This window comes from Heliangelus exortis, chromosome 1 (assembly GCF_036169615.1).
Source record: "Heliangelus exortis chromosome 1, bHelExo1.hap1, whole genome shotgun sequence".
Lineage (NCBI taxonomy): Eukaryota > Metazoa > Chordata > Aves > Apodiformes > Trochilidae > Heliangelus > Heliangelus exortis.
The window spans coordinates 163,464,292-163,484,438 of NC_092422.1; the positions used below are offsets into that span (position 1 = coordinate 163,464,292).

A 20,147-nucleotide genomic window follows, 5' to 3' on the forward strand; every position below is an offset into this window, starting at 1 on the left:
GCAGTCTATCTTACCCCTCCCATACACTGAGAAAGCTGAAGATGTAATGGGCTTCCTTGCAGGGTCTTGGGTCTCACTGTAGTTGAAGATGCTTCACAGTGGAGGAACATTTGTGGGACACCTCAAATTTCTCTTGGTTGGGTTGTGAAGTCTACTTAGGAGCTATATAGTCAACCTCTAAAGAGGTTTAAGTTTTCCTTTCGCCAAGAACAGTTTACCCTGTCATGAGACATAGGTAAGATGTTGAAGGATGGTAATGAAAAACTGGAAGATGGAAACTCTCTGTTCTCCCTTATAATGTTTCCACATCTACTGTTGAAAAAAAAAATAATACAGCTTCCAAGCTTCTCAATATTAAATTTTTCTGCATTTGCAATTCCTCATAAATTTGGTGCCACATTATTTCCTGTTTCCTGAGCAATGCAGGCTTTGCAGGAGAGAAGCAGATCCAAGTGGTGTCATAGAGGTGCAGACAACCCTTTGGGTGGTAGGGACAGGACACAACAGTGAGGGATCTTCACATTTCCTCCCCACGTAGGGGGAACAAAGTGGCAGCCACTGAGTTGTTCAGTAGCTGTTCCTGGTGGGGTGGGAAGAGGTTTCCCTTTGGCATCTGAGGGGACACAGTTGTGCACTGTCATCTCCTGGAGTCACCTGGTGCTGGACATTTCCTGGCTTATCCTAGTTATCACCTGGACATGCAGAAGCAGCAGTGAAGGAAGCATTGTCTAACAGGCTGTGAAGACTTGAAGGAGAGAATGCTCTCAGGCTTTTACCATGTCTGTAAACAACATCCTTGTGTCTGTGTCTTTCACAGCCACCTTGGGAGGCACACAAATGGTTCTATGGCCATAAACTGCCATAAACTATTGAATGCCTAGCACTGACTCTTGAGGAAATATCTTTGAACTTTCCTTTAATTCCCTCTTATTTGTCCCCAGATATCTTTCAAAGAAATTAAACTGAATACAACAAATATCAAAGTATTTCACATGGTCAATTTGCTAACGCAGTACCAAGTGAGACACACAGACACACACACATTGTTCAGTGTATTGTTTTTGTAGGGTTACATTAGTGTTGGTTGGTTAAAGTATATAGAGCCCTTAGTCTCAGGCAGAGCCCCCCCCTTTATAGTAAGGGCAACACAGAGTGATATAAAGGGGTCACAGCACAGTCCCCGACTGAAAGAATGAATTATTCAGTTACAGGATAGAGATGCCAGTGGGTTAAAAATAGGTAGGGGAGTGCAAAAAGCTGCTTATCTGCCACACAGTCAATAGCTGAAGGCAACAAGCTTACAGTAATAGCTGTAAGCAGGAGGACTACTTGCCTGTCCACTTTATCATAATCTTTGCTGTCTTTAATTAGAAGGACAAGTGAATGGAGGAAACAGGAAGATCATTTTGCTTTGCTGGTTAAGGATCTTAGTAATCTGCAAGATGTCACCCCCGAGGTTATTGCTGTGTTCCGCCAGGAAGGAGGTGAATTAACACAGTGGGCGTCGTGTTCACAGTTACACATTGGCAGCTGCAAGCAATATGCAAGGATCATTTTGGGGGAAAATGAGCCCCACCTGTTAACAGCATCAGAGGGCTCATTTCCTGTAGTCACTGAGCAAAGAGATGTGCTGGCATAGCAGTCACCTTAATGTGACCCACTGATTTGCTAGAAGTTGTTCACTGCGGGCTGTCTAATCTCTTAGCCAGAGGAAATGAGAAGAACAACCAACAACAACAACAAAAGCAGAATGAGTGGTGTAATTACTGCATCTCCAGGAGTGCATCCACGCAGCCAGGCTATTCCTGCAGCAGTGGATGTGGCTGCCTGCAGTGCAGTTCCCCCAGCACTGGGCCAGGGCTGGAGCACCAAGCAGCAGGGTCTGCAGCTGCCTGGCTGTGTGTCCCAGGTGAAGGTATTTTCTGCACTCAAGGGTGATGCAGTTTGGCCAGTGAATTCTTTATGGACTGTCAGTTTCTTCTTGCTGATAATTATTAGGGGTGTAGCTAAGTGGGGTTTTTGCTACTGAATCAAGCCTGTTCATCCTTCTGCTTTGTATAAGTAGCTTCTTAGATACATTGTACCTTTCTCTAATTTTGAGTTACTGTTTCCCACTGGGGGGAATGCTTTGTACCCTTTTGCTCCTTTGCTTTTTCAGGGTGTTGGCTTGCTGCTTTGGATTTTATCTCCAAGAACTCTTACCTGTGCTAGAGAGGGGAAAACTGGTAAATGCAAAACCCTCAGACAAAACCCTTAAGGCACTTCTATCGTGAGGCATTTTTACCTGTTTCAAGACCCTCCTTGCTAACTATAGAGCAGATGGGGACATCAGTAAATTATAATTTGATAATAAATCTTATGGCCACACATACAGCTTTGCTAATACGTACAGATTTTTCCCTTTTTGACTGCATGAATAGTATCTTACATTTCAGAGCAATCAGGGCTTTTTTTGTCTCTTTAGTTACTCTGGTTTTTAGGGTGACATCTATTTCTGCATCTGTCTTCTCTTTAGATTACTCTTCTGTCTCAAATAAGCATCTCAATATGGCTGTTAGTATTTCTCCAATTGGTTGTTTTTGTTTCCTTTGCTTCTGGGAATCCTTTACACTGATTTTTAGTTACGTTGCAGTTTGATTTTACTGTTGAATGGGCATTGAAAGAGGATTCCATCATGTCCTGGGAACAGCTTCCCAATCCAGCAATGATACAATGGCTCATTGTTCTTTCCCAATAATAATGGGGTGTGATTTGCATTAACAGGGATTCAAAATTTATGAAGCACCTTTTTGGCTCTCTTTTTTGCTGTGAAAGTCTGTAGTCAGATTAAAAAATGTAATGCAGTTACGTGCCTACAATGCCTAATGCATATAAATACTTGATAAGTTTTCAGTGTTAATATACTTAGATTAAAATACTAGGTTACTCACATATGCAGTCTCCATTACCTTTCATATCTGCCAGTTTTTATGTAGAAAATACCAGACTTTTTGCTCAGGCTCCCTTCTAAGGAATTTTAACATGCACTTACTTCCCTCATTGGTGCCATCGACTAGAAAAAATTGAAGACTTGTCCTTTATTCTGAATTCAGGATAACCACAAATATTCTCAGTGCAATATTAGGAAAATCCTATTCCAGCTTGAGTCTGTATCTGATTTACTCATTTGCTCAGTAAGAAAGATTTAGTGATAAAGGTCTTGTTGTTGGAAATTCTTCTTTCCTTTTTGCCCTCTCCAATCTGTTGAAAAGAATTCATATGTAATAAAAGTCTTACTCAGAGAGGACTGTTTTGTCCTGTAGATTGATATATTTTTCACAGGTAGGGCATACATTCAAATAGGACCCAAAAGTCATCACCATCCATCAGTTCCTGAGAAATTGTATTACATTTCCTGCCCACTTTATAATAGAAAAATGCGTGTCTCGCACTATCTGCTGTCACATTCAGCACCTGCAAATAAATAGTAACAGATGAGACATGTAACCTACATGTTATTGATGAGCTTTTTTTTTTTTTTTTTTCAGTATTTATATAAGTTAGGGAGGCTGGGAGAGCCTTGTCTTGAGTTTGAGCTCAGTGGTGCCTCTTTTCTGTGAAAAAAAAAAAGATAATGCAATTTCAGAATCTCTAGTTCACTCTTACTTTAATTTCTCTCTTTAATGAGGGGATTTATATTCTGCTATAATATTAGCTTTTCCACTTTCCTCGAATGGAAGAATAAAGCTTTACATGTCTACCTCTTTCTTAAATTGTGGAGCTGAATCTAAGTTAATATTTTTTCATGCCTCTGTATTTTCTGTAGCAGACAGCTTTATTTTCTTGGAGTTTGTACTAGCATACAGTATAGTCAAGCCTGTTATCTTTCTCCTTGTAGCAGTGTAGTCCTAAAATTATGGGACTTCATTTTATTGTAGGAAAAAACCACACTTTTATTGTCTGTTGAGGTATTTTACCAATATATGTTTTTCATTTGTTGCTGCATTTTCATCAAGGTGCATGCATTTAGATTTTTTGCTACTGCATTCACCTAACATTAGCAGAGTCCATTGCAGATGTTCTGGTTTTAAAAGGCAACCAGCCCTTCTAGTCACTTTTTTCTGAGACCTGGTGTTAAATTAAATTATGCTGACCTAACCCTTATCTTACCTGTGTAAAAATGCCTTGCTGCCTTTTAAGCAAGTTTCTAAATGAGTTTGGTGTAAATTTGCAAGATGTAAATAGTGTAATCAGCAAAGAAGACTTAAAATGTCTATAGAGTGTCAGCTGAGAAGAAAAATTGATCTTCTAGGAAATGTTTATATGGGTCTACCTTATCTGAGGATGCTATACCAGATAACATAGTCCTTGATTCCTTTACCCATTGATCTGTATTTAAGCATGTATTCATCCACTTGATGTAAACACACTGGTCCTTTGTAGCCTGAAGGAGAGTAGGCAAATAGAGGGATTTGATATTACTTTAACGTGTTTGAACACTCCAGTAAAAGAAAAGCAAGACAAAAGGTTAATTTCTGCTGACTCCTTTCTTTTGATTGAAATAAGAAAATGCATAATATTATTTCTTCTCTTTTACTCACATTTCGTTCCTGAGCTTACAGCTTGTCCTTTTTAAAGCTACCATGTAGTTGTTTTTATCCCATCATTGTTCTGTTCTTAAGAGGGAAGTAGAGGTTACTCACTTTCTGCCTAATGCTGCCTTTAATTGGTGACTCATCTGCTCATCCCACCATTAGTGGTCTCTTGTGAACTCAGGTTGATCAGTAGGTGTTCCACATCGCCTCCTATTTAGACACAGACTGTTTCATTGCCATTCTTCAGGCATAAATGTGCCTGGCCTATTTGGCAACAGCTTTCTGATGTTTTCCCAGTCAGTCATTATGACAGAAAAGAAACCACCCACCGACAGTTCCCAAAGGAAAAAGAGTTCATCTCTACAGACAGAATATTGAAAATCTTCTGGAAACCTTTTATTCCTGGACAGGGATGGTACCTCTTTCGCTCACTCAAGCCTTTGACATGTGAAGCTTCTTAACATGAGAAAAATGAAATTTCTGTGATTATGTTAAAACCGAAAAGGTCTTCGAATATCAAGCCTGTCATCAATTAAGTGTTAACTCCAATTTGGGTTTTACCCCATCCTTTTCATCTCTTCTATTCAGAGTCTTTGTTGTTGATTCTCAACATGGCATTGAGCACTGGGACAGCATTCAGAAATACCCATCCTCATCTAGCTCAGCAGCTTTTGTGCTCTGCATTGCTAGTTCACACACTATTTGGGTAAAAATTACATTGTTTTTAAGATTATATTTAACAGTAACTGGAAGTGTTGCTTGTTTCTATTTAGATGAGAGCCCTTACACAAAGTCTGCAAACCAGGGAAGGGCACCTGATGGAGCACTGTCTGTGAGGAGACAGAGTATTCCAGGTAAGACCTGCTTTGCTTTTTATAACACCTAACCTATTTGCAAGCAGAAAGGTAATACTAATCAAAATTCAGCTAGTTATAAAAAGCAAATGAATTGCAGTTGCTACCAAGCAACCTTATAGGAAAGGCTTCATGGAGTTCCCACAATTAGGTTACCTTGAGCTTTTGCATTGGAAAACATCCCTGTGTCTGTCTTTGGCAGCAGATTTCAGACATTGATCTCAATAATTTTTTCATCAGAGGCTCACATATTTTCAGGCCCCATGAAATCTGTTCTTTGATACCTGGTTTTGATGGTATAGGGAGATTGGTTTATATTTTCTGCCGCTGATCAAACAGGCTCAGAAACCCAGGAGAGCAACACTCTGGCAGAGTTCTCATCTTCCCCTGATTTTCTTCTACACATATCCCTATCCTTGCCTTTTCTGTCATCACATCACATAAAGCTGGGCCACTAGATCAAAGGTTAAAATAAATGGTCTTCGATCCTGTGTCTCTTTTAATTACTCCAAACAAGTCTGCAGAATATGCCTATGAAAAGTAAGTTGTGTGTGTATTATGCAGCAATCTAAAGGAATTTTCACCTCAAGTAAAATTTTAGAGATATGTTAATGAAAACAAATGATCACTGACAAAGGCTACGCACAGGTGGAGTAACTGGTGTTGGCAGTCTCACCTCAAGTGCAGTAACCTCTGACTCGAAGGGAAGATGTGTTGCAATAGAAATCAGAAACTGTAAGGTCATGTCGCCCACCTTTCAATGACTGATGTTAATATTCTCTGCACTCCATGGCCTTATTATTGTGCAAAGTTACACAACCTGCAGGAGGTTATGGATACAGGGGATAGAGCTCAGACCTTTAACACTGCCAGGCTCAGATCTCTTCCCGGTAGCTGTAGTGTTTCTGAAGGGACAAATTATGTGGTTTGACTGTTCTTTTTGTGCATATTTGTATGTGTGCGAGAGTGAGTGAGCTGGATGATTTATTGTTGCTCAAAATGAACATTTTTGATGGTTGAAAACATCTGGCTGATTTAAATATTGTTATTTTTGTGGTAAAATCGAGAAGATCATAACCCTTGTGAGATTACATGACTAGTATCCAGTGTGCAGTCATTGTTGGGAGAAACTCTTTAGTTATACAGACACCAGCCTTTTTTTATTTTCTCTCCACATCAATATAAAAAAGATTCATTGTTCTTCAGAGTAAAGTTTCTGAAAATGACCTGTAAACATTTGTATCATGGAGAATGAGAAAATCAGGCCCCACATTTCATATATAAGCTAGCTCCTTGTAAACAGCATCTTTTCTCAGTTATCTGATGGTGGTTTATCCACATCATGAATTAGTCTTGATATAGATGTGGAAGCATCCCAGCTAGCTAGCTTGGCTTGGCAGTAGGAGGTGTACTAGTAGCATTAACTAGCAGCATTAACTAGTTTGAGACCACAAGTAGTACAGCTGCTTTTGCTTACACTTCTGATGGTATGTAGGTCAGCTCTAAATAACTTTTGAATTGGAAGGTATGATGCAATGAACCTGGTAAATTCCTCTAGACCTGGATGGACACATGTCAGCTAGAGTTACTGTCAGTAAGCCATACATGGAGAGCATACACTGTATGGAAAGCCTTCATTTCTATTCCCCCCAGATGTTATGCCTGATTGAACATCACATTCCTGAAATGCTGTTTTTTCAAGCTTGAAGCATGACAGTGCCTTTGACAGTATAGCTGTCTAATCCACTTGATGCTCTGTCATTCCTGAGACACAGACAGCAGATGTCCTATTCCTAAGAAATGCTCCAGCCCTTGAATCACCCAAGAGAAAACTTTGGGGTTTTAGCAAGATAAGTGATCTTACCCTGAGCTTCGCACAGGTTTGAAGAGTCTGTGGAAAAAGTGAAAATACACTAGCCAAAAAAAAAAAGAAAAACCAAAACATATCTGGGGTAGGATTGTGTCATCTCCCTGTCTCTGGTGGAAGTTTCTTCTCATGAAAGTTGAATTCACTGTAAAGCATTCCAGTGCTCCTTCCTTTGGCAAGGATTCAAAAAGAGGATCTGTTGGTGCTGTGGGACCTGAAATTACTGTACCACCTGCAAACCCCAAGAAGTTGTTTGTATCCTTCCCTGTGAAACCATATTGGAAGTGCAGTACTGATGAGCAAAGACTGGACGGACAGACAAGTAATGTAATTCTGTAGAGGTTACATGGAGCCCAGGCTTGGTTTATTTTACAGGAAAAAAAAAATTGAAATAATCATTTTATAATTAAAGTCAAATGAGCACATACTGTGAGATCAGTGCTCTGAGTTTAATTCCTTTCATCCCCAGAAGCACAGAATGGATTAAACATCTCTCTGGAGCAGAACTTGCTTGCTTAAGATGCAGAATGCATTATTCATGTGATGAGGCTACATGTCATATTTATCATGTCTTTGCATGGCGCAAAATCAACAAGCAACAGATCCTTTCAAAGGGATTTACAGAACTGCTGAAATTATAGTTAGTTCAAATGGTATGCATTAATATAATTACAGTTTGAAACTTGGACTTAATTTTGCAGATGTGTAGGAGTTTAGTTATGGTTATGTATACATGATTGTTTAAAACATTGTTTAGCTTTAACATCAGAATTCCTTACTGTAAAACTGAGGCTTGAGGTAACACCAGCATAACAAGCAGCCTGCAGTGTAAGATATGAACAGATTTCTCCTCTGAACCTTTACATTTAGACTCTTGACCAGAATATAAGGAAACCTTATTGCTACTCTGCCATGCAGTATGTAATTCAAGTCAAGGGGATGTGTACTGGGCCTCATTCAGGAAACTCCTAGAATAGTGGGAGTAGTTAGGTTCTGTACCCTGGTTCAGGCAATCCCATGCACAAATACAGGTTAGGATGAGGAAGGATTGAGGATAGCCCTGAGAAGAAGGTTTTGGGGGTGGGGGTTGACCAGAAGCTGAACAAGAGCCATTATAATGTGTGCTTGCAGCCCAGAAAGCCAACATTGTCCTGGGCTGCATCCAAAAAAGCATGGCCAGCAGGTCAAGGGAGGTGATTTTCTCCCTCTTATTGTGCTCTGTGAGACCCCACGTGGAGCACTGTGTCCAGTTCTGGAGGCCCCAGCATAAGAACATAAGACATGGAGATCTTGGAGCGAGTCCAGAGGAGAGCCACTAAAATGATCAGAGGGCTGGAGCACCTCCCCTGTGCGGACAGGGCTGAGGGAGTTGGGGTTCCTCAGCCTGGAGAAGAGGAGGCTCCCAGGTGACCTTATAGCAGCTTTGCAATACCTGGAGGGCACTTACAAGAAAGCTGGGGTAGGGCTGTTTGCACAGGTGTGCAGCGAGAGGACAAGGGGCAGTGGTTTAAAACTAGAAGAGTTTAGATTTAAATGAAATATTAGGAGGAAATTCTTTCCTGTTGGGGTGGTGAGACACTGGCACAGGCTGCCCATGGAAGTTGTGGCTGCCGCCTCCCTGGAAGTGTTCAAGGCCAGGTTGGATGGGGCTTTGAGCAACCTGGTCTGGTGGGAGGTGTCCCTGCCCATGCAGGGGGGTTGGAACTGGATGATCTTTAAGGTGCCTTCCAACCCAAACCATTCTAACATTTTGTGTTTCAAAACTCATGGCTAAGATCCTTCCCTCAGAATCAGAGGTGCAATTCAAAATGTCTGTCATTTTAAAATAATGTATTTGGTACTCACTTCTTAGGTAACTAACTTCTTGAATCCCCTGGTTTAAATGTCTGTAGTTCCTACTGAGTTCCTGGGCTGATGTTTCCTCCTGGCTTACTGAGGGTCTGAAGCTGTGCTCTGCCAGGGGGAAGCATTAGCTCAGCAGGACTTTAAGAGGTGTTGTTCCTCTGTGAGCTTTGAGAAGGGCATCAAATATTCCAACACTACTGATACAATGTCAAGAGCTGATGACACTGTTAAAGTGGCACTTTAAAATTAAGATTTTAACATATGCTTAAAGATAAGCCTGTTCTCAGGGCTGTCCTGAATAGGGAAAAACTGAATAGCTGCTTCCATGCTTTCCAGACTAAAATCCAATGCCCTTTTATCTATTTAAACAACATTGAGAATTCTGTAAATGCTAATGTTGAGCTAATTATTCACTTCATTTATTTATTTGTCTATTTTCAATCCACTCACTGAAAACTAGGGGGATGGCTGGGGAAAGAAATTACCTGACACAGCCATAAAAATTATTCCTCCATTAAACAATAAAAAAGACACCATAAATTTGAGGCTGATTAAAATATTACTTAAAATATGCAACACAAGTTTCATTTTGGTTTTAGTCCAATTCTGTATGTGGTTTCCATTGAGTTATAAAAGTTACTATTTATATAAAAAGATAATATAGTCAAAATCCCCACAGGTTTTAAAGAGCTGAAATGTCTCAGCTTCTCAGTGTTGTTTTTTTGCGTTATTTTGTTGGCTAAATCATCAGTGAATTTCAGTTAAATTGTGCAAATAGTCTTGGTTGGGTTGAAAGTCTTAACTTTTTTTAGGGAAAAGCTAATTTGTATCCTATCTATTCGACATTAAATTAAAAAAAAAAATCCATATCATCTTCCATCTACTGACTCAGATATCTGCATTATGGGAGACTTACAGAAGTGTCAAGTTTTATTGCCTGAAGTGTCAAGGGCTCAAAACAACTGTAATGCAAACTGTAGTCTGGGACAGCTGTGTGAATCATCTGTGAATTCAGAGATTTAGTTTAGCTGGGAGAATTGCAGTTATGTAGCTGTCTCTCTCCTAGGCAAATCTTTGTTCAAAGAACCAGCATCAAATAATGAGGAGACATAATGGGAATATTTCCTCAAACAAAAGAAATTTCCTTTTCTCTGGACAGAATAATAAGACAGCTGCTTGCCTTCTCGAGCAACCTGGTCTAGTGGGAGGTGTCCCTGCCCATGGCAGGGAGGTTGGAACTAGGTGTTATTTAAGGTCCCTTCCAACCCAAACCATTGTCTGATTCTATGATTTTGCCCATCTCAATGCACTTAGCAAAAGGTCCTTGAATTCTCATCTCTCCCTGTGTTGGCTTTGATCCACCATTCTTTCATCTCCTACATAACCCTTGTGCTCCAGCTGTGCCAGCCCCTGGGACCCACAGGAATTGTTATGCCTTGCCAAATCTCATTTCAGCCACATTTTACATCATAGTGTTACCTGATCCTGTGACTGAGGAAATTGTCTGTATTTTGAATTGTTGAGAGTGCATGCCAGCCCTTGTGGAGAAGAGCAGGAAGTATCAAACCTAGATGTTATAAATCATTCCTTTGACATTTTCTACCCTGTGGGGAGCCTGTGTTCCTCTCTAACCAATTTTTTCATTATTTGTCATTTGCAAGTTTTGTATGCAGTTGCAGGGATGTACTAACAGGTCAGTTGTTAAAATAGGCCACTGTACTCTGAAGGAAAGTTGTGAAGACTTTGAAGCCTGAAATTAAAGTGACCAGATTTTTTTCAGCTCCTTTGTACATGCATGAATACTGCACTTTCTTTCCACACTACCTGATTCTTTGAAGCATGCTATAATGCAGGTTTCCTATTTCAGCCCAGTGTTTGATCTCAAAAACAGGGCTGGTCATCAACTGGAGGGAAAACACAGGCTGAATGTACAGCCCTGAGCACAGTGGCTCAGGCTCTGCTGTTGCTGGCAGTTTTGCAGCTTCATTTTGGGGAGCTTGACAACAGAATTTTAATGCAAAAATGAAATGTTAAAGAAACATAATTTTAGGGTAGGCTGAATTTTGAAGTGCTGAGCTAGAAGGCAGCACACACAAATCAAAGAACCTTAGAATGCCTTGCAAGGTTAATATTTACAGAGCCGATACAGAAAAAATAATTACTGTCTGATGTAGTGTCCTCAGTAATTGCTTAGGACACAAAATATTCCTAGGAGAAGTCATGAAATACTAAATTATTGTAATAAAAACAATAATTAATGCCCTGGGAATTTTTAGCCTCTGAAACGTTTAAATATACCTTGTACATGTCAGTAGAATGCAGTAGGCAGTTTTCTCCTGATCCTTGGTTCTAAATGCATACAAGTGCTATTTAGCTGTTTACAAAAATACAGGAGTACAGCTTTTTTTTTCCTCTCTCTGACCCCACCACCTGCTGAGCAGCAAATGTTCATACTCTGTCTCAGACTACACCAAATGCAGCTTTCCTGAGAGGTTTGCCCACAACTAATGAACTCGAAGGTAGGTCAGCTGGAAGCTGAAGGGATTTTAAAGACCACTCTCTTCACTATGATACTGGGGTTTTTTGTAACATATATTAATGTCCGTCTAATCCTGAAAACAAAAATATATTACCACAGGCAAACAAGCAAAGGTTGTGAAGAAATTCCAGGATCCAGTACAGACAACAGTTAGAGCATGTGAACCAGTACAATGTGTTTGAGCTGCCAATACATCACTATATTACCTAAATTTAACATCTGTGTGTGCTGTGCTACAATTTAAATGAGGAAAAGTTCTGTACAGCATAGTATAACAGTAGAGTAGACGAGTGCATTATTTTTTCTTTACAAGATAATCTCAGAAATGAAGGAGAAATATAGAAAGTAATCCAATGAGATAGGAGGAATTGAAAAAAAATCCACATGGATTTAAAAAAAAATTAAAGACTCTTGATGTGATCCAAGGATACAAGTTTCATTAAATGGCACTGCTTAGGAGGGAAGATAGCTCCCAGGTTGTTCTTTCTATAGCTCAGCTGTTAACATCTGAGCAAGGTTCACAGTGACTGACAAATGTGACAGACAGACAGACAGACCCATCCCTGGTGGGTAGATGTGCAAACACACCTCCAGAGCCAGTTTTGTTTTCCTCTGTCATTGAATATGGCATTGGCAAGACAGCAGGTGGTCAAAAATAGCCGTTCTCGTGCTTGGAGTTAACTCAGTCCAGTTCCTTTAGACTCCTATGTCAAGTGAACCTGCAGAAGGTGTAAACAGTCCTGTTATTTTTCTGATGGGGTGCTGGCACTTTCAGCTGCCCTCTTTGCATCACTTGCTACAGGGCAGCCACCTTCTCCAGCAAACTTGCTTAACTTGTGCAGACCTCAGTCACCTTTTCCAGCCTCAGCAAAACAAACCTGCCTTGCCTTTGACTTCAGCTTCCCTTGGATTTCATAAGCACTCCGATTTAAACGGATGATGTGCTGTCTTGCCCTAATCCTTCATTCTGTACAAAACATTAAATAGTCTTCACTGGCTAACTGGTTTTGCAGATTAAGAGCATGAGGAAACCTTTCACAGAATCATCTCCAACCTTTTTAATAGAGTAGTAGAGAAAATAATTCATCACAGAATTAAAACCTGAAAATAATATATATATATATATTCTAGTAAAGGCTGAATTAGGAAGCTGAAGTCTGTGTCTACAAAGGCAGTTTTTTCCCCCAATTTGCATTTGTCTCATAGACACTTACTTTTACTATGTACTTTTAAAAATCAGGGCAGAATGCTCAGTTTTGTCACTGGAGAGATTTTTAGCATTTGGAAATCTGTTATCAGTAACCTCTGGAGTCACAGTTATCATGGTAACTATCTTGGGACCAGAAGCAAGCGTTTTGATCTGTGAAATGCAGATCACAGGCTAGTGAGCTTTTCTGCATTTGAGGTGTTTATTGTATCTGCAAAGTCATTTGCTGATTTTCATGTTTGATGAGAGGCTGCAGCTGCTGCATCATTTACAGTCTTCCCTGTGTGTTTGTTTAACCTGCTGGAGGTTTATCAAATGGTCTGTGAAGCATCTGCAGAACTACATATCTTTCCTTCCCATAGACACTGGAAATTCACAATTTCACATATTTAGTGCTGAAAGAAGTAAGATTTTTCCTTTCACCAAAATAGCTTTGTTGGGAATGATTTCATGTGCCACTCGTGTACACATGGTTTATACTCAGATAAACCCAGAAGAAATTTGGCTCTTGTAGAAAATGAAGACAGCCCACTGAGTTCTTAACAAAATGTGATTGCCAATGATTTATTTATACAGTTTCTTGACAGATACGTTACCACGCTTTTGATTTTTCAATACTGAAAAGGATTACAATAGAGAACAAACTGATTTCATTCCTTTCACATTAAGGGAGGAAAAAAATGGATTAAAGGCAATTCTGTGCCAGAGGAACATGGTGCTGTTTCAAATATACAACTGACACAAGGTCTGAAAAGTTAAATGACTTTAAACCACTTCCACTTCTATATAAAATTTCATTATGGGCACAGCCAGTTGCAGAATTTGTTGCTTATGGTAGCAAACACCTTCATCTTAAGATGTTTAGGTGTAATTGAATGTATTTTTACGAAGCTTCAGCGCTTCAATATAAAACACCTTAAACTATTCCAGGTGCATTTTTCCCCAGCAAAATCAGTGCCTATAACTTCATTTTGAAAGCTGTGTCAGCTATTTAGCCCTTGCACACGCACACACATTTGGGAGCAGAGCTGGCAAGTTTGAGCATTGCTCTGTATTCAGCACAGGTGCTTGCAGTGGGTACCTGTGCATGTATTCCATTGGCCACTTGTCAGTTTTAGGCACAAATCCATAGTGCCTCTTTGCTGTCCCTGTGACCCCTTGGGGTTTCTGAATAGAACCTGGCACCTGAAAATAGTCTGGGAAGCATTAGTGTGTCTCCTGAGGTTCAGGGGCCCATCTTTTGGTTGTTTTTTTGCACAGGGTTAGCATGCTCTCTCACTTTCCCAAAGGGAAAACATCCTTGTGAGAGTTGTTTTCATTAATTTTCATCAAAGTGTTGGTGTTGGCTGTTGAAAAATTTATTCTTCTTTAAAGGCTTCACTCAGAAGAGGGAGCAGGCTCTATAGGACACGTGAGGTTAGAAAACCTAGGAAAATCCAAACAAAGATGGTGAAGAATAAGTTTGAAAGAGAGACAGTCTCAGAAAAAGAGGTTGGGTGAGTTTGGCAAGAGCCCATTAAAGATACCAGAGGTTCTTTGTTGTTTTAGGTAATTGAGAAGCTTGATGTTGGCCTCTTGAAAACCACTACATTTCCACAAGGATGGCATGCCTGGGTTTTCATAGGAGTAAGTGGGGTGTCCTCAGGAAAAAGGAAATTAAATGAGAAAACAATCCAGGAGGATGCAAAGGTTCTGTGGTGTGTTCAAAAGTGAGGCAATGTGTTAAAAAGATTTCAGGCAATATCTTTTTCTCTTGTGTGGATATCTATTTAGACTTTTTTATTTATGCTGTTATCAGTCCAGTACTGGAGCAAAAAATGTGGATTCAAAAGAAAAACTGATTTTTGCATTGTTCATTGAAAACAATCCTCCTGGATCCAGTATCGGGAGAGAGGAAGAGTAAGCAGTAAACCCATGGATGCAAACTGAGCCAGTGGATGCAGAAGAGATTTGACAAATGAACTGGCAGTAAATTCATATGTAAATACTGCAAAGACTGAGGAGCATTGTACCCTCCTATGTGATAGTACTGGTTGTTGAGGAGCTGTGTCAGGACTGGACTGGACAGCCAGGCAGGCTGTCATTCTCTCCCTTAATGGGACCTTCTTTTCCTGCTTTCCAAGATGGAGCAGGGTTAGTTGGAGTGTTGTCTGACCCAGCAGGGCATCTCTGTCTTTCAAAAGTCCAGGCATGTTCCTTTAAGGTCTGAGTAATTTGCTAATTTGAGTAGTTGTTGATGAATTTTTTTTTTTTTTTTTTTTTTTTTTGTATCATTTGCCTACGTGGGTCTTTTTTGCAGCCAATAAATTCTTTTCATTTTAGAGTTACAGATAATTAACTTAATTTTTTTAATGATGTTCCTTATGTCTTTTCCAGTACCTCTTTAAAGCAGTAAATGAGTGCATTACAACTGTGGTTTGGTTTTTTGCAGTCTCGCATCCAGTTTCTGCAGTGATTATGAATTCAAGGCATGAAGTTAGCAAGGAAATAATATATTGTCTACCAAGATAACAGAACTGACACATCAAAAAATGCCATCCCAGATCTGATTAATAGCTTGCCTTTTGTTTTCAGTTGTATCAGTGGGTCAAAGCTACTAGCTCTCACTGCAAACCCTGACTTTTATATCAAAATCTAATTTTTAATATTTTTTTTACTAAGTTTTCTGTCTGTTTCGCCAATAGGAAGTGGTTTAAAGTGTTTCATGTGGGTGGAGAAAGGGTTGATTCTTTGTTTGTTTATTTATAGCATTTTCATGCTGCTTAGGATCAAAAGAGGGAGAGATTTTGCTGCTTCTCTGTCTTCCTCATCACGGTCTTGGTATGTGACAGACAAATACAAATTCCTCATACTGTAGAATAAAAGAGTTAGACATACCTGTTTTGTGTAGCAGTGTACAACCACAATTTAATTATAGCATCATTACTTACTAGTGTTTTTTTTTTTAATGGGGGAAGACAGCAACAAGGGCAAATCAGGAGATTTAAGTGCTTTATTCACAGAAAATACTGGTTGAAGGACACTCTGAATGTGTCCAAGTCCAAGCAGGAACAAAGTGCCAGTCTTCAGTGCTAATTGATTTTATCAGTGAAGCAAAACAATCCCAGCTTAATAGTTAACTGTGAGACAAGACCCTGCCAAGATCTTCTTCCCATATCCGATGACATTGTGACCCTGAATACTTGTCAGATAAATGATATAGAAATGAGCATTAACCTCTGAGGAAGTGAAAATCCAATGTCAAAGAAAAATGAGGGAAACATGCTGCAGCTGAATTTTAGGTATCACTGACAAAGCATGAGGGATCATACCTGGTAATACAGTGTGAATATTGATTCCCAAATATTGCTTCTGTAAACTAAAGTGAGAAGTAAAAATTGAGAGAGGTCATTTAGGGAGATCGTTCCATTAGACCAAGACTGCAGCAGAGTGGACTAAATTTATCAATAATAACTAATGCTGCAGTAGAATGAAATTTAATAATTTCTAAATAACTCACATGGAACGTATTCACATGGGAATAAAAGCATGTGCCCTTCCAAAATGTTTTCAGGTTAAGTTCTGGCTAAAAGATGCATCATTAGTTCTAGAATGCTAAATACAGCAAGTGTCTCTGAAAGTCATTACAAACTCGTAACAACAAAACCAGATGCCTAGTAAGGAATTTCTGCAGTTTTATGATAAGGATGGTACCTGACTCTAATGAGAACATTAAAATCTAAGAGCTTTATTCCTTAGCCACTAACAAAAGGTAATGGTGTGATAGAGAGCATGCAGTGGTTGGGAACATAATAAAAATCATGGAGCTCAACTTTCTTAATCCCACACCATGAAAATAATGGACAAGCTGTTCAAGTCTAGTTTAAGTGCTTTCAAGTAGGATGATAGCTGGACATGATTATAATTTATGGTAAGATGTGCTTTCCATGGTCTGGGTGTTGGGAGTCTCAAAGTATTTTTTACAACTTATATATACATTTATAGCCCCCATTTTTCCCTCTGTAGAAGGTTTGAGTAAAGTCTAGACCATTTTATTTGCAGACCTAATGGACATTTTAATATATACACAACCCTCTAAAAGTATAATTGACCAGTAGTCATTATATGGGGATGAGAAGACATCAAGGCGTGCATTTTTTCAGTGTTTTCATGTTTTAGAAATAAAATATTGTAAACTCAAAACTATACAGAATATTTTTTATCAGGTGGTGGCAGCTAGTGTTGGGCTTATGTCTCTGTTTCAAGTTGGAAGAACTAGGAAGTAACACATAAGCTGCTTCTTTAGTAAAACTCATCATCTGTCTGGGTCTTCTCCGGGGAAAAACATGATGGAAGTACAGACCTGGTATGGCCTAAGAGATCACTTGCTCCAGACTCTGAACCAAGAAGAGAAAGAAAATCCAGAGCAGAGACTGTTGTTGCAGGCATTCTGTAAGTTGTGTAAACTAGGTCTTTCATGGAAAATGTTGCTGGTGAAGCTGGGTTGTTTGGAAGTATGAATTTTGAAGTATTTCTAAAGGAACAAAGCTTCACTGTAGGCAAAGACATAGCAGCAAGAAGCGCTGTCTCTCTTCTTTTATTTGACAAATTAGTCTAAATTTTTTGCCATCTTTTTCACTCCATTATGACTTAATATCTTCTGGGAGGGTCTGACATTATATACATACTTAATATAGTAATGTCAGAGGCAATTTATTAACTTCCCTTAGCAGGAAAAGGTTTTTGGGGTGGAACCTGCCAGACATTTATGCAGAGTGAGCTTAAGAGAAAAATCCAAACAATAGCTGATCATGTTTCACAAATGTCAAGAAAATAAAGGATAACTGTGCTTATCAGATAGTTCTGTTCAGGCAGAAATCATGTTTCCCATATATTTTCAGACAAAAAAAATTTTGGAGGTGACCTTCAGAATGAGCTGAGTTCTGGGAATTAAGGTAGATCCTGTCTGGAAGCATTAGCTGTTAGTGATACTTGCAAATTCTTCAGTTTAGAGAAACAACTCTGTGCAATATTAGATACCATCAGCAGCCTCTCATGCTCTCCTACAAAAGATAGGAAATTCATTTTAGGAAATTCCAAAATGTGCATGTACATAATGTTAATCTTTCTGTCTGTTTTAATGAACTGTTTATTGTGTACTTAGAAGTAAGAACAGATTTTATCATGTCAGACATTCTTTATTGGTATAAATCTTGGCCTCATGACATGCATTCAAACTGATATTATATGGTTCCATTAACAGTGCTAAGGTAAGTGACTTTTAAAAAATGGCAGTAATGCTAAACATGTCTGCATGTTTAGTGTATGGTGTCCTTTGTATGTATGCTCAAACTGTAAGTTGGAAAGATGGGCTGTAAGTCAGAAAAATCAACTGATCTGATACTAACAATCTGAGTATTTGATACTAGTTAAGGGCTGGAGTAGCATCCTCAAAGGTTTCAGAAATTGTAGCTGTAAAACTTGAGTTTTTAAGTAGCTCTCTAAGTAATTTTATTTGCCAGGAACTAATGAGGTAAAAGGAAGCAAATGAAACTGTTCGTTGTTAGTGCCATAATGTTAATTTGACAGAAAAACAAAGGGGGTGATTAGATTGTTTGTTTTATTTCAACGGTCTAAATCATGGTGCTTTTTCACATTAAAGTGGCTGAAAATGGGAGCTAAAGAATCGGTGTAGTTAAGTTGATGCATTTGACAGTGTATTTGGGACAGGCAAGCAATATATGATTTATGCTGTTGTGATTGCTTGAGTCTCGTGGGTAAGCCCGTAAGAATTTTTTCAAAGCAATTCCACTACAAAGTACTACAAAGGAAAAAAATATTTGAGCACCAGGTTTTTCAGGTGAAATGAGTGGCAATTGCAGACGCTCGGTGCCTGATCTAGATGGAAATTTCCCAGTGATGCATCGCTCAAGTGATGAGTGTTGATTTATTAAACCTGGGGTAGCTCATAAATCCACTGATGAAGGATAACTGAACTGCTCATGAGTTACCTGGTACGGGGTCCCCAGCCTTGCTGGCGTGGCGTGCAGCTGGGAGCAGCCTGCTGGAAGCAGCACTGAAGCAGAAAGATGCAGGTCACAGGGAGCAGAAGTTTGTTTCACTTCCAAAACACGGTGTGTTGGTGTATCTGGTAGGGAAAAGAGTTACAGAAAGGTTAAGAAGTTTTGTACAAAACTGGAACCATGTAAAGTGTAAATATACAAACAAATTTTCCCACTTCTGGTTAGTAAATTTACTGTAAATGATAATAGAATATCTCACTGCTGTGGCCTCTGTACTGAGGCAGCCACTGTAGTCTCCCTAGGTGATTTTGTAAACTGAAAACTATTTAGAATTTAAATATTTCCTTTTAAGAAAAACTCCAAAACTGGCAGTATATCTTTCAACAGCAGAAGAGAGAAGAAACAGGGCCAGTCACATCTCATGAATTGTTTGCATGATGTCAGGAACCTGAAGAAGCGCTCACGAGCAGGCAGTTTCCAGCCCTGATTAAGTGACAGCTCTTTTTTCACAATCTTACTATCAAATAAGAAAGTATTTTCAATAGGCATGCTTTGAATCTTGTTAGCCATTTCTCCTATTTGCCTCCATGTTGAGATTCTGCATATTGCATTTTGCTTGAAATGAAAGATGTCATTGAAGCCTCCAGGTAGTACTATGTAGCTGAATCTTCAGCTGTTTCAGTATTTTTAAAGATTTTAGCTATTCCTTCAATTCACAGAGACATTTATCTGTCTGTCTTTGTCTTAACCCCCTGGTAACTGAAAACTGTTGCTGAAAACACAATGAACAAGATGTGTGTTGGAAGTAGATGTGAACCAGAATACATAACTACCATGTCTTAATATTTTTGTAAAGGCAGGTAGGTGTAATTGTCTTTGTTCCTTTTCACCTGAAGCTTCTGGAGGATAAGAGGAAATGTTGAAAGCCAGAAAATTTTCCTGTGAAACATTCATTGCAATTCGGAGATTGACAGAGAAAAGTCCTTTTTTTTTTTTTTTCCCTGCAGCATACAATAATGAGACTGCTGCAGGATAATATAAGCCTCTTACATTGATGTCACATTCAGATTTTTGCTGAGATCTGCATATAGCTTCCTGAAGTGACCTGAAGATGCAAAATGTTCCTGTTGTCTCACAAGCTAATACATGCAATGTTAGTAGGTGCTAATGTGATGCCACTTAAGTTTCTGTGCTAATTCTGTGGCATATGCTGGCAATTTAGATGACAAAGAAATCACATAGGTACATTCTTGCAGCTG

At 39.2% G+C, this 20,147-nt stretch overlaps 1 protein-coding gene across 7 annotated transcripts in view; it reads left to right on the forward strand.

The window, feature by feature from the left end:
- The window catches only part of GRIP1 (glutamate receptor interacting protein 1), a 316,748-nt gene that overhangs the window by 203,833 nt on the left and 92,768 nt on the right, over positions 1 to 20,147 (forward strand). For all 7 annotated transcript variants that reach the window (XM_071733466.1, XM_071733470.1, XM_071733471.1 and 4 more), the window contains exon 2: positions 5,348 to 5,428. In XM_071733466.1, coding sequence (XP_071589567.1) covers positions 5,348 to 5,428 — 81 coding nt within the window. The remainder of the gene's footprint in view (positions 1 to 5,347; positions 5,429 to 20,147) is intronic.